Genomic DNA, 15,323 nt, shown 5'->3' with positions numbered 1-15,323 from the left:
AGGAGAGGGAAAAGCACCCTCCGTCCTGTAGATCCATCAGTGGCAGGCAGGAGACGGATGAAAGCTGTCCTCCCATCCTTCTCTGTTGCATCCATCCGCTCTCTTATCCATCCATCCATCCACCTCCTCTTCCACACATTCATCTCCAAGGGCGTCTCAAGGGGTGACAAGACCCGAGTGAACGGCAATGTATACGTGGATGCGTGCGTGTGCGTGAGTCGTCCGTGTGTGAGCCTACGCGTGCGTCTGGTCTGTCTGTGGAACCTCTGACATGAGGGGCTGAAACAGAACCGACAGAAGGATGAAAATGCTCCGGTTTCGTAGCCCCAGCCTCCGCTCCTTGGACCAGGAGATCTTCTGTACGATCCGGTTACTGGATGACTCCGAGATCTCCTGCAGCATTCAGGTAGATTAAACCCTGGTGCGCCTCACCACACAGGCTACATCGTAGTCTTTGATAATTGCAAATGTCACGTGGACGCAGTGGATCAATTTTACGCAGGCATGGTTAAATAAACTAGGGATTTTTTTATTTACGGTTGTAACGACCTCATGTTATTTATTATTGGTGTTGTTATCGTCGTTTGTGTACAACAAAGACAGCTTGTTCCCTAATTTTCCTTCTGCCGTAAATTACTGGAGAGGGTGCTGCCTTGCTCAGATGAAATGGGCAGTGAAGAGAAAAAGGCAAGCCCAGTAGTGATCGCTGCATTTGCGTTGTGGTGATCATGGCAAGATGACTGCCGTGGAGTGAAGTCTAATGAACTTTGATTTATAGATGGAGCCCCATGGGCGTGGTGGCGATGATGGTAGTAATGATAAGAAGGACGGAAACTGTTTGAGTCACTGATTGCAATTATGCGAAGCGCAGGCTGGGTGAGTGGGAGAGAGAGGGAGGCACTGATGTGGTTTGCATGTGTGGTCTCATTTCTCTTTGCCTATAGAGATGATGATACATATTGTGTACCCCCAACCAGTAGCAAGTGTCCTTGTCAGACAGGCAAAGCAGTCACCTTAAAGCACTCAATTGATGATCAGCAGTAAACTGTGCAGTGCAAAGCAAGCATTTACACCGAGCTCTGTCCATTGTGCTGAAAGAACATGCAGCTGTTATTTGGAGTTTGACATAATTCAAGGGTCCAAAAAGATCTACAACTGACTTACAGTCTTTTATGTTAAATTTGCTATTTTTTCAAACATGAATCATGAGTAATATTATCAGGATAAGGTAACTTTTGTGCTTTAATGTCATAAATATTTACTCAGTACAAAAAAACAGCATCATTGAAAATGTGGCATATGTCTTTCCAAAAACATGCTCTGCTGTGCTAACATTACACACTGAGATTAGCAAAAATCTATTCTGTTTCTCAGAAGTGCTCTTGTCAAAATTAGCTGAAGTTTGATTTCTGTCTAAGAAGAAGAAGCTACTTTTCGCTGTTTCCTTAGTGTAGTGGTTTACACATTTACCCAACAAGCAAAAATATCCCTGGTTTGATTCTCAGAGGAGACCCCAATCCCTTTGGGGTTGCATCAGGAAGGGCATGTGGTGTAAAAAAAAATCTGGATTTGGATCGCAGTCCAGGTCATCTGGTGTGCTGATAATTTAGCCTTGTTTGCAGCTTGCAACAATAATAGTAGATGAGTTTTAGGCAGTAGTTCAAGAAGACCAGTAGCTGAAGCTCAACTTACTACAACAAAACTGAAATCCTGTCAAATACAAATCAAGAGGCTATATAAAACCTGATCTAGTCATCCAGTGGATCTAGTCAAACAATCTTTTAACAGTTCTCACCTGAGATCTAATGCTGAGATATTTTAAGGCTGCTTGAACAAAAGAAAGAATAGATTCCCTCTGTTTTCACAAACAAACTCAATCCTGTGAGGCTCCTCGGCCGCGCCAGCCCTGAGCTGCTGCTGCTGCCAGAGAGGTAAACATAAAATCCAGTCAATCTGCCAATTCATGACTCATTATTACACATAAAAATATGTGAGATGCTAAACAACAAATAAGTGCCAAGTCACAATATGACTGGACACTATTATATTCTGTTAGCATCCTTTCAGCTTTGCACCAAATCCTCCACAACAGAAGCAGCTTGTTGACAAGCCTGTGAGTTGAACAGGGCTGAGAGCGAAGTGAGTGAACTGAGCTCAGAGCAGCACCTCATCTCATCTTAAACTGCCATCAGAGCGAGTTGTCCGCTACCCTGCTCTTTAACCTGAAAGGCTGAGAGCACCTGCTGCATGTCAGACTAGCTGTCTCGCTAGTCTCCTGCATGTACTGAATCAATGATTTACAAAACATCTGCAGGTCCACTGGCAGAGAAGGGTAGAGGAGAGAGAGGAGAAGAGCTTGGGGTCTTTTTCTTTGTGTTTAGTGCTCACATGCATGTACACTTGTGTGCTTGTGTCTTTGAGAGCACAAAAGTGTGTTAAACTGTGTGTACATGTCAGGGAACATTAAAGCTTTTTACCAAGAAATGTGAAAGTGTGTGCGTGCTTTTAGCTGTGTGCTAGAGTATTTATGAACAATAAGGAAATGGACGTTTATATTTCTAGCTGACTACATTTTCCAGGGCTTTCTTTAATGGCTTTGTGTTCCGGTGCTGAGCTGCTCCTTCCTACATATTTCATGACATCCTGTGCTCCTCATGCTACACTTCTGCTCCGCAACAACAGCGCCTCTCCTCTTACCACTGCTCAGAGACTTCCATCTCTTACTTTATCTCTATGCCCCCCCTTTGCATTTCTTATTTTGTCTGTTTTGCTTTTCCCAATTGTCCTGTATTTGTAGGCCAGAATAAAATGACAAACAGAGCACAAAAACACAAAAATCCAAAGAATCATGCATTTGAATTGTTCCTACTAAAATGTGCTTTTGAGTACAAGCCACAGCTGAAGAGTGTGATTAATGTGAGTCTGTGATGCCCTTACTTCCTTTAACTTTTCTCTAAGGCATCAGTTCTTGACTTTGGATTAAAAACACTGGCGCATTAACCGGTCCCTTTAGGGACAAAGTGTTTGGCACTGCATGGATAATCCTGAATACTTTAAAATATCTTGAAACACCACACCAAGTGTGATTATTTCGAAGGCAATACCAAATGTAATTTCACCTTAAAATGATAGGAATTTATTACTAGATTTGTCAATTCAAAAAAACAAAAGCAAATGTATTTGTACAACATATTTCACGTACACAGCAATTCAAGCTGCTTTATGACATAAAAAAAGGTGTTACATACACTTACTGCTGCTTTGTTAGGTAGACCTGTTCTTCTGCTTGTTAATGCAAATATATAACACACCAATCACATGATAGCAATCCTGTGCATTTAGGCATGCAGACATGGCCAAGATGACCTGCTGACCATCAGAATGGGGAAGAAAGATGATTTAAGTGACTTTAAGTGACTGGTATTTTCCCCACACAACTATCTTTAGGATTTACACAGATTGGTTTGACAAAGATAAAATATCCAGTGATCTGCCTTGTTGATTGCTAGATGTCAGAGGAGAACGGCCAGACTGCTTTGAGCTGATAGGAAGGCAAAAACTCAAATAACCACTTGTTACAATCAAGGCATGCAGAACACTTCTCTGACCACACAACACGTCGAGCCTTGAAGCAGATGGGCTACAGCAGCAGAGGAACACAGAGGGTGCCACTCCTGTCAGCTAAGAACAGGAAACTGAGGCTGCAATACACATGGACTCACTAAAACTGGACAACAGAAGAATGGAAAAACATTGCCTGGCCTGATGAGTCTAGTTTTCTGCAGTGACGTTCAAATGGTAGGGCCAAAATTTGGCCTAAACAACATGAAAGCATGAATCCATTCTTTGTATCAAAGGTTCAGGCTGATGCTGGTAGTGTAATCATGTGGGGGATATTTTCTTGGTACACCTTGGGACCCTTAGTGCCAAGTGGACAGTGTTTAAATGCCACAGCCTATCTGAGTATTGTTGCTGTCCATATCCATCTCTTTATGACCGCAGTGTACCCATCTTATGATGGGTGTCAATATGGACCAAAATCTCTGAGGAATGTTTCCAGCACCTGGTTTATCCTAAAGTGTAAATTGTATAAAATAGGACCTAAATATGAGCTGAAAATACAAAGGACACTAAAGATCAAAAGTTCAGTTTCATCACAGTGCAAGTTATGAATAAATAATTAAAATTAAAATTTAATTTAAAAAATACATGTCAACAGATTTTCTTATCTTTCGCTTTTTTTTTGAGAAAACCTTAAGTTTGTTTTCTGATCATATTTTTGTGTGACAATGAAAATAGGCTTGTGTGGAATTTAAGTTGATTAAATCTGATTTATGTGGGGACAATTTGTTTATTAATGCTGTTGTGCTGACCTTTATTTCACTACAGTTCACATTGATGATTTTTTTTTTTTCATTGTTATTAAAACAGTGGGGTTGGGGTATTTTAAATTTATATTTGGCTCTTCTTCTTCTTCTGGCTGCTCCCTTTCTGCCTCCATCTCACCCTATCCTTAGCATCCTCCTCTGTCACACAGCCCTCTGCATGTCCTCCATCACTACATCCATAAATCTTCTCTGTAATCTTCCTCTTCTCCTCCCGCCTGGCAGCTCCATCTTCAACATCCTTTGTCCGACATATTCACTATCTCTCCTCTGCACAGGTCCAAGCTATCTCAGCCTTGCCTCTCTAACTTTGCCTCCAAACTACTTTTTTGCATTCCAAATGCACAAACAGCAAAGGGCAGACCAGTGTGAGGTTTAATGCGAGAAGATCAAAATTAAATTTGGTTTCACTGTCTTGACATGGTCATAGCTGGACAGAATATGAGACATATAAAACTCATAAACTTTAAAACTTTATAAAATATTATCAGTTTATTCCAAAGGTCTAGTCATAAGTGTGTGTTAACACAATGCCACAATCTTCAGACGAAATGCATCCCAAAATCAGACCATGTAATGCTCAGAAAAATAAAAAAAAAACACAACTTCAGACTCCACAAGCCTCAGTTAGCACATTAAATATTAAAGTGCATGACAATAATATTAGAAAAAGACTGAACAGTTATGACTTATTTGGAAGGTCTGCCAGGAGAAAACTTCTCTCTAAAAAGATCATAGCAGCACAGCTCAGTTTGCAAAGTTGCATCTCAACAAACTACAAGACATCTTGAGAAATATCTTTTGGCCAGACATGACAAAAGTAGAGCTGGTTGGCCATAATGCACCACCACATCTGGCAAAAACCAAACACAGCATATCAGCACAAACACTTCATACCAACTGTCAAACTGGTGGAGGGGTGATGATTTGCACTTGTTTTGCAGCCACAGGACTTGGGCAACTTGCAGTCATTGAGCTGACCATGAACTCCTCTGTATACCAAAGTATTCTAGAGTCAGTGTGAGGCCATCTGTCCAACAGCTAAAGCTCTGTTTAAATTGGGTCATGCAACAGGACAATGATCCCAAGCACAGCAGAAAATCTACAACAGAATGGCTGAAAAAGAAAAGAATCAAGGTGTTGCAATGACCCAGTCAAAGCCCAGACATCAAGCTGATTGAGTGGTGGGACCTTAAGCGACCTGTGCATAAATGAAGGCCCACAAACCTCAATGACCTGCAGCAATGTTGTAAAGAAGAGTGGGCCAAAGTTCCTACACTTTAATGCGAGATACTGATAAAGTCATAAAGAAAAACAATGCTTCAAGTTATTGCTGCTGAAGGTGGTTCTACAAGCTGCTGAATCATGGGTTGAACTTTTCAAAGGACTGCTGAGAGGTCTGTGAAAACTTTCATTTTCACATGACTTTAATATGACTATACTATAATTACTGTTGTTGCTACAGTTCACAAGAGGAAGACAGGACATATAATACCACAGTCCCCCCCCCCCCCCCCCCTTTTCAGAATATTGATCTTTCATTGAAGTGCATACGTTCATTAAAGGGACACATTTTAAAACAAATTTGTGGCACTCAAAAAACCCCAGAAATGAAACTGTTTGCAGAATAAGCAACATCAAATATGATGTTAGAAATAAAAATTAAAGGGGAAAAAAGATTTTTATGAAAACCTTATTTTGCAGCAAAGTCTGTAAACTTTGATAAAATCTTGATTTGGTGATTATATGTATGTCATTTTATTCACCTCATATTTAGATACTGCTCTAAAATAAATTTCCAGATAAGTGGCCAGAGGCATTTTGAGATTGCCACTGAGTGAGGAGACTTGTTTCTGAGAAAGACTTTGATAACACACATAAACCTGACTCAGCAATATTAAGAGGTGGAGGAAGGGTTCTTCTGTTCTTGTTATAATATTATGGAACGGGATATTTTTGTGGGATATTTTGGATTTCTCTCTCTTAATCTATAGTCTAGTCTAGGATGGAGAATGTTCTTCTTGAAAATATTGTGGGTCATGATGGACAATGACAGCCTCAAGGAGAGTATACTTACATTTAGTAGAACAGAAGAATAGATTGACAGCAGTATGTAAGGCAGGCAGAGAGAGTGTGGGTATGTGGCTGTGTTTTGCATGTGCCTGCAGCCTACAGCCTGGAGATTGGAGGTGAATGAGTCCAGCCTGCTGCTCTCATGTTCAGGAGCAATGTTAAGTCCAACCTGCTGCAGGGGAGACACCAAGATCAATACACAGTTGCCTCCTCTGATTTCATTTCACTCATTTTCCGCTCATCCTTCTTTCTGTCCTTCTCCTCTTTCTCTCTTTCATCTCCCCCGACATCTTAGCTTTCCACTCCTCCACCTCCTGCTCTCTCTTTCACCCCACTTATCCTCTGCTCCATTTCCAGCTTTGCATTTACTGCTCTGGCCACCTTTCTCACTTTCTATTTTTGTCCTTCTCTCATCAATATCTTCTTTCTCTCTCTCCTCTCCTCTCCCCTTGTCTCCTCTCTCTTTTTCTCTATCCCTCTCCTCTGTGACACATCATGTATAATTAAGGGAGATCACTGTGCTTCATGAGGCCAACATCAGTCAGCTGTCAGCGCTAGACCATGAGAGTGTGTGTATGCGTGCACATGTATGTGTGTGCTTGGAGGGAGCATGAAAGATTTAAAAGTTGCCACTGAGCCAAAGTTCTGCAATTATGGACATTAATTCACTACAGAAAAGAGAATATGGGAGAATGTGACAACATGCAAGATTGTAATATATCCTGCTGAATGCTTTATTTCTATTCTAGTGTAAGTAGTCAATAAATCACTAATAATCTATTTAAAGGTGCATATTGACAATGGTATTGATTTTCACTGTTTGCCTTCTAACTGGCAATGTATGTGTTCAAATAAAGCTGAGGCAGTGCTCTTGTATTGGGTAGTAGGCATTCTTTGGAGCGAGTTATAAATAGCATCAGCTTTCTATTCTTATCCTTCTTGCCAGCACCTCTTTGATTCTTTCCCGAAGATAATTGAAGTGAAATAATCCTTTTTTTTTTTTTTTTTTTTTGTTGCAGCTGAAAGACAGCAGTAAGAGATGAGACAGCAGGAGGGAGGGAGGGAGGGACACATCAAAAGAACTGGGTGGATGGGAAACAAAAATGAGATGGTAAACAAGACAAAATATAGGATGACATGGTTGGGTGGGAAACATGAGCTGTGAAAATGACAGCGAAAAATCAACAGGGTGTTGGAAGGAATAGGAAAGGAAATGAGGTAGCGTGGCTGTGGGGGAAAAAAAAAAAAGATTAAGCAGATTAAAACATGAAACAGACTTGAAATGAGACTGGCAGAGCAAGCGGATTTTGGAGAAGGAAGATGGGGCAGAGAAAGGAGCGAAGGCTAAACTGGAAAAGGCGGAGGTATAAAAACAGAAAAGAATCCATGAAAGGTGGAAAAATGGGGATTTTAAAATGAATAAAGAGAGAAAAATTAAATAGGAGGGAGAAAAACTTAAGTAGGTCACACAGAGCAGATTCACTGTTAGCATCCTAACTGTCACCATGCTGAAAGTGATAACCACTGCAAACATACACATTTAAACTGAAACATTTGATTGTAACGGGAAATGATTTGACAACTAGGCTGTGTTTTTTAAAAATTTTTTTTATTACCACACATGAACTCCAGACAGTGTCGGTCATTAGCTTTTCTCACAGCAGGAGATGGTCCCCTTCAGATGCGTTCTTACTGCTGGAAATACTCTGTGTGGTTTCAGTGGTGGTTAATGAATTATGTGTGCTGCTGGAGGCAGGACACATGACACTGACTCGCTCTCTGCGGATTTACCGGACAGTTACTTGCACTCCTCTTACATGGCCTCAATCGACCATGACGTATAGTTTGTAGTAAAGAGACGGCAGGTTAAAGACTGTTCTGTGTCAGACATTTGCATTCCCACGTACAACTCCACTGGGAAATATGTAGAAAAGTTCAGGGCTGAACTGCGTTGGTAATTTGTAGAGGTGTAACAATTTTGACACATAGACAAAAATCGCCATACATTCATCTACAATATTATACCATGGTTCTGTATCGTGATATGAAAATATATGTATCTGTATTTTGTGATGTTTTGTCTTTTGTTTCAGTTTCTACTTGTTTCAGTTCAGCTTAAGAGAGTTAAAAAATCTCTATATATCAGACATGCTAAACAAAAAGCAAGTTTAAGAAAAAGGACAAGAAGAGAGCTTATTATGCGGTTTATTGAAGCTCTTTCTTAATAGTCTCCCTCCTTTTTTTTTTATGAATATCTGGCAGATGTGGTGAAAGATGCTGACCATACTGTCAAATTGAGAGTTAGTACTTAGCCTTATGGTTTGCTCCTGTCGCAGTTTCTATTGCCAGTAATATCCATTCAAAGCAAGTTCAAAGTAACAACTTTGACATAATTATATTAAATTAATTTTATTCCATGAGGATAATCCTTTTACTTTTAATGCTTCTTTCAGTGAGGCTGTATATATTAACCCAACAACTGTCATTCGTGCCTGTGTTTTCATGGTTTGATAGTAACAGGATGAGCACAGATGCACTTCCCTCTGCTCACTGGCACACTTCTCTGAATTTGCAAAGGCCGACAGAAGCGAACGACAGACGTCTGCAACATCTTAAGAAGCCTCATTTCAACTGTATCTGCATTTAGAAAAGGCCTATAAATAGAAAAAGAACAAAACAAACAAATATAGAACAAAATTTTATTTGTGTTTTTGTGATGGCATCAATGGTTTCGTTGTGTGAATGTGCAAATGTGGTGTAACAACCCTTTTCCGTGGCGGAATCTCACACATACATATTGCACCAAAAAGAGACAAATACAGTTTGCATATGATGGACTAATTTGTGCTTCAAACATGCAAATGAGAAAACAAACAGACTGGTAACATTAACTCATAGTTTTTTGCCCACACAGTTCCTCTCTTCTTTTGTTTTCTTGTGGATTTCTTGATCGTCTAGCACAAAATTTGGCTGTGCTGTGGTGCAAAGATAAGACAGCTGCCTCAGTGCTTCCTTTGTATTCATAACAGCAGTGTTACATCTGCAGTCATGCCATTATTGTCACACCTTTCTGTGTCCCGCAATCTGATGACAAAACATTGCTACAGGAGCTGCTCTTGCTCCATATTTTGATAATTTATCTCTCTGTCACAAAGTGTATCAGACTGTGCACCCAGCCATGAACTTGATGTGCGCATATGGCATGTTTAAGATCATGTAGGTTAATTTGTGCATGCCTTTGAGCTTGTGTACTATGTGTACATGAAAGTCTCTGAAGCATTGCACTGTAGGTGATCGTAAGGTAATTATGTTTCTCCCCTTTCACACTGAGGCAAGGTCACAGTCATCATGAGTACTGCTCAGAGGAATAGGAGGTATTACCAGCTCAATAATCTAGATTGTATGAGTGTAATGTCAAGTATATTTATAAATAAAATAATTTTGAGAAGAGGCACATTAACATTAGCTCACAGGACAAGAATTTTTTTTTGATGTATACATAAATCATTCATTTGATAATTACTGCATTTATACAAAAACAAAATTCACGATACTAAGCTGATTAACATTAAACATGCACACAATCTGTCATGCTATCTAACAAGGCCAATATCCATTCAGCTGACCAAAAAGCATGTGTTTAAAAAAAAAAAATTATTATTTTATGTCTGACTGAAGTCTGGTTGAGTTTTGAAGGTATGCTGTCCTAAAGAGCAGAGCAGCAGTCAGGGCAGCACCAAAGCCAGCAGGAAACAAGAGCTTCTTCTGGAAGTCATAACTCATAAAAATGAATATTAATCATTTTAATTAGAGAGAACTTTGATGTCCTGATGCCTCTATAGAAAACATTCACCCTGTGAGCACCGTAACATAAAATATTTTATTGCAGTCCACGCAAAAGTGTTTGGACTCGCTGACCAATTTCAAGCATGGAGCCACGGAATCAGGTAATCTGATGTTAGGGGGTAATTATTTCATAGTTTTTGGGGGGTTTTTTTAGCATTAATAAGAAGGTGTTCTGATTTCAGAAATAGTGCTATCAGGGTCTGTTGGCTGCAGTGACATTAAGAAAGTGTTTAAACGGCAACCTAGAATAAAAATGAACAAGGTCTTTGGCTTTGAAAATTGATCCACCATGTTTTGGCAATCAGGAAAAAAAATAATGTAATCAATACATCAAAACTTTGATTTTTTTTTTTTTTGGCAGAGAAGTCCTTCAATTTTCCATTTTTCCTTCTGTCGTCATTGAGACAGAAGATCTTCTTAAGAAGGTTGACAGACTGACCTACATACCAAACATCTGGCCTTTCAAGTCTTTCAACAAGGCTCTCCTGCTTCTCTGTGTTTGTTTCTTTTCCTGGTGTCACTGCAGAGGCAGGTGTAGGTAGTAATCTTCAGTTTTCCATTAAACTTGTCTTTCTGGTGATCTAGTCTTCATCACATAATGTTTAGAACATTTAAACCAGGAGTCTGAGATGTTATGCAAAGTTTGACTTCCAGGAAAGATGCATGCCATAGCTAGCTAACAAACTGTAGCATGTGTAGTAACTCATGATTGAGCTGGAAAAATAACTGATGCTAGTGTACAGGTAATTATAATATTATAGGAAGAGACAATCTACAAAAGGCTCTGGTGTGTTTACAAGAACAATCCTGAACACAAAAATGATACAAAAAACCCCAAAACAACAACAAAACAAAAACTGTCTAATGGTCTAATGCCACAATCTAGTATGACATACTTCACAGTATGTGTTCTTTTCATTATTTTATAACATGTATAATGAGCTTGGAAGCAAGTGTCCATATAAATATTAAACATACTGTACTTTAAATATAGAAATAAGATAATTCACTTTCTTTATTGGCCAAACAACAACAAAGTCTATGCCTAGTCTGAAGCTCCAGGCAAGAGCCCATCACCATTGTGGGTCACTGGTTGAAGAGGTGAAAGTCAACACCCTCTGTAATGCAGCATTTGTGATCAATAGTAAAGCTGTGTGGGGTTTTTCATTCTGACACATGGAGTGCTGCCTTGTCTCTTTACAATCTGTCTCTATAAAAGCAAAACAAAGACAGCATGGATTTCCTAATCAAGCATTAACAGAGAAATAGTGTGATGATAGGAGGGCAGAAAGATGATGATGTTGAGGTCAGACCAGAGGTTTCTCTACTTATAAAATGGATGTTGTATAATTCAGCTCCCAGACAGGAAGTGTTTGATCCTCTGCTGCTTGCTTCCAATTTTGGAATCTGCATTTCCCCAGAGGATAACTTATATTTGCACCCTGCCTATTTCGCCTACTTCTAAAATCTGTTTTAGAGTGTGCCTACTATCTCTGCCGTATTCTGGCTGTCTATAATCAAAATAGTCAAAGTAGCCTTAAACAATAAAAGCTGAATGAATCTCTACAAATCAGATTAGTCAATTTGTGGAAATGCAATGATGCATAAAGTACCATAATATTGTGTCTTGGGTGTGAGTGTTAATTGTAGCTTCAATTAAAAACCGTAACAAATGAATACTGAATATGCCATATATTTAATTCAATCACACAGTGGGGAATGGAAAAGGAAGACAAAATTTTGTGATGCAAAATAACAAGTAAAGAGTTTAAACTCTGTTTTTATCTCCTACTTTTATCCTATTCATTGCATTCCCCATAACCCATGTACCACACATTGATTTCTCTCTGCAGTATCCTAGCCAAGCCTCTGGATTGATCCGTTCATTAGCTTGAGGGGTTTTGGGTGGTAAACACAAACTGGCTTTAGAAAAATTGGAGCTGTGAAAAATAGGAGGACAATGTTGCCACACATGCACAAAAGCCTGCTTGCACACACATCCTAATTGGCAAATAAACTGGCAAATTGGTCTACTTGTGTCTTAAATCTCCATTTCCCTGAAGAGCAGCAGCAGCAGTGACAATAAAGAGAGAAAAAGCCACAAATTAGTGCATCATTTGTTTGAATGGCAGTTACTGTACTAGGCTTTTAAATTGGTTGGTGTGGAGGTAAAGAAGGCAAACCGTTATTTTTAAATTCTCACCCCTGAGTCACCTCTCTGTCTTCTATGGTTCATTCCCCCCAGTGGGTGCAGATAGGAGCGAGAGTAAATTTCTTCACAGGGGCATCACAGGAATTTAACGCTGATATTCTCGCAGTGTTTCGACTCAGCCAGTTACGTAGGTATGCCGTGTCCTGAAGAAATTGTGTTGCAGTCGATAAGGACGAGTCATAATTAAGCTGGCATGCATGTTAATTAAACAACAAACGCTGTTTAACTAGGCCAGGGCACCCAGGGTCCTAGTGCAGAACTCATAGTGGTCACAAAGTCGTGATCAGAACAAATCATTTACCTGTGATGGACTGCAACTAAGTGAGGAATAAACTTCCACAAGTCAAATCAATATAAAAGCTGGACAGAACTCACATTACTGAAGCCCTGATTAAGGGATGGAGCAGGCAATTTTTCCTGAGGAGAATCAGAATCTTAATGACTCACTGCCGATCCGCATTGGAAATCCAATTTGTTCTGCGTATCTGCAAAAAACGGCTTCTCCCTGGCCTTACCTTTCAGAGTAATTTCACAATTTGGGGATGTATGGAGATACAGCCTAAAAGAGTAACTCAGACTACAGCTGTGGTCTCACTAAGACATAAAAATGAGAAAATTATTGGAGTTAAATAACAGCAAGAACTGTTTCAGGTGATTTCTCAAGGGCTGAGTCTACTAAGGCTGCTGGTGAACTTTGGGAGTGTCTACAGAGGAAGCAAGTACACTATGTTGCCAAAAGTATTTGCTCATCTGTTTTCATACGCATATGAACTTGAGTGGCATCCCATTCTAAATCCATAGGATTTAATATTATGTCAGCCCACCCTTTGCAGCTATAACAGCTTCAGCTGTTTTGGGAAGGTTTTCCACAAGGTTTAGGAATGTGTTTATGGGAATTTTTGACCATTCTTCCTTCTTGTGAGGTCCGACACGGATGTTGGATGAGAATGCCTGGCTCACAGTCTCCACTCTAATTTTTCCCAAAGGTGTTGAGGTCAGGACTCTGTGAAGGCCAGTCAACTTCTTCCACACCAAACTTTCTCATCCATGTATTTATGCTCCATGCTTTATGCACTGGTGTGCAGTCATGTTGGAACAGGAAAGGGCCATCCTCAAACTGCTCCCACAAAGTTGGAGGGGATGAAATTGTCCAAAATGTCTTGGTATGCTGAAGCATTAAGAGTACCTTTCGCTGGAACTAAGGGGCCAAGCCCAACTCCTGAAAAACAACCCCACACCATAATCCCCCCTCCACCAAACTTTACACAGTGCAGTCGGACAAGTACCTGTCACAACTGAGATGGAGAAGACACACAGGCGGTAATTGATGAGAGCAGAGTGCAAGTTTATTTACAGTGAGAATGTGTGAAGGGAAGCAGGTCCGGGGATTTTGTGGGAAACAGCTGGTGGCGAGCGGCGAGCAGAGAGGCCAAGGGGGGGAGGAGAGGCCAGGCAGGTGAGTGAGCAGGCAGGTGGAAAGGTCCCGAGGATCAGCGGTGGCACGGCGTGGAACGGCGTGGCGAGCGGAGAGCAGGATTTTCAGGGAGCGAAGGCAGGAGCCGACACGGAGATTTGGAAGTAGTCAATGATCCAGCGACGAGTGAATGTCCGCTGGCAGCTTAAGTAATTCCACCTGATGCCTTGATCCATCACAGGTGTGGTGGAGCCACGCCCACGTATCTGCCCAGAGGTGGAGACGCCTGAAACCCCTCTCCATCTCTGCTGGACAGCCAACAACTCACACACACAAAAACACAGGCCGGCCCTCCCTGGGTTATGACAGTACCCCCCCCTCAACGGGAGCCTCCAGGCGACCGAAACTTCTCTGGATACCGTCTCCGGAAGTCCCGCACCATGCCTTTATCCAAGACGTTAGCCTGGGACACCCAGGACCGTTCCTCAGGACCGTAGCCCTCCCAGTCCACCAAAAACTGGTAACCGCGCCCACGGCGACGTGCGTCCATAAGGCGACGGATAGTGTAGACCTGCTGGCCGTCAATAATCCGAGCGGGGGGAGGAGAACCAGACGGGGGGCACAAAGGACTGGAGGAGACAGGCTTGAGTTGCGAAACATGAAAGACGTTGTGGATGCGCATGTTACGAGGCAACTTTAGACGGACAGACACAGGATTGACAATAGACTCAATCTCGAACGGCCCAAGGAAGGTTGGAGCGAGCTTCCGAGACTCCACACGCACTGGAACATTCTTAGTGGACAGCCATACCTGCTGACCCGGCTGGTAGTCTGGTGCAGGGGTCCGGTGGCGATCAGCAATCCGCTTGTTCCGCTCTTTGGTCCGGAGAAGAGCAGCGTGGGTGGCCTTCCATACCCGACGACAGCGACGAAGGTGATGTTGGACAGAGGGAATGGTGAGGTCCTCTTCGATGGCAGGAAGGAGAGGTGGTTGAAAACCCTGAGCAGCTTCAAACGGGGACATGCCCGTGCCGGTGGAAGAGAGAGAGTTGTGCGCGTACTCAATCCAAGGTAGATGAGAGCTCCAGGTGGCCTGATTGGAAGATGCCACGCACCGCAAAGCTGCCTCTAACTCCTGGTTGGCACGTTCGGTCTGGCCGTTGGTCTGTGGATGGTAACCAGAGGAGAGGCTCACCTTAGCTCCGAGGGATTCGCAGAACGCCTTCCACACCCGGGATGTGAATTGGGGCCCCCGATCGGACACTATATCTTCAGGAATTCCATGTAGTCGGAAGACATGGTTGGTCAGGAGTTGTGCTGTTTCCAGGGCGGAAGGAAGCTTGGGCAAGGCGATGAAGTGAGCTGCCTTGGAAAAACGGTCTATGATGGTCAG

General features: G+C 41.6%; 1 protein-coding gene across 4 annotated transcripts in view; it reads left to right on the top strand.

Moving 5' to 3' along the window:
- Positions 1 to 58: 58 nt before the first annotated feature.
- The window catches only part of frmd3 (FERM domain containing 3), a 59,869-nt gene continuing 44,604 nt past the window's right edge, over positions 59 to 15,323 (top strand). For all 4 annotated transcript variants that reach the window (XM_030738133.1, XM_030738134.1, XM_030738132.1 and 1 more), the window contains exon 1: positions 59 to 406. In XM_030738133.1, the coding sequence (XP_030593993.1) occupies positions 302 to 406 (105 nt within the window). In that variant the 5' untranslated portion in view covers positions 59 to 301. The remainder of the gene's footprint in view (positions 407 to 15,323) is intronic.

This window comes from Archocentrus centrarchus, chromosome 9 (genome assembly GCF_007364275.1).
Source record: "Archocentrus centrarchus isolate MPI-CPG fArcCen1 chromosome 9, fArcCen1, whole genome shotgun sequence".
NCBI classification, from domain to species: Eukaryota; Metazoa; Chordata; class Actinopteri; order Cichliformes; family Cichlidae; genus Archocentrus; species Archocentrus centrarchus.
Note: the sequence above shows the minus strand (reverse complement) of the source record. Positions and strands in the feature narration are given on the sequence as shown.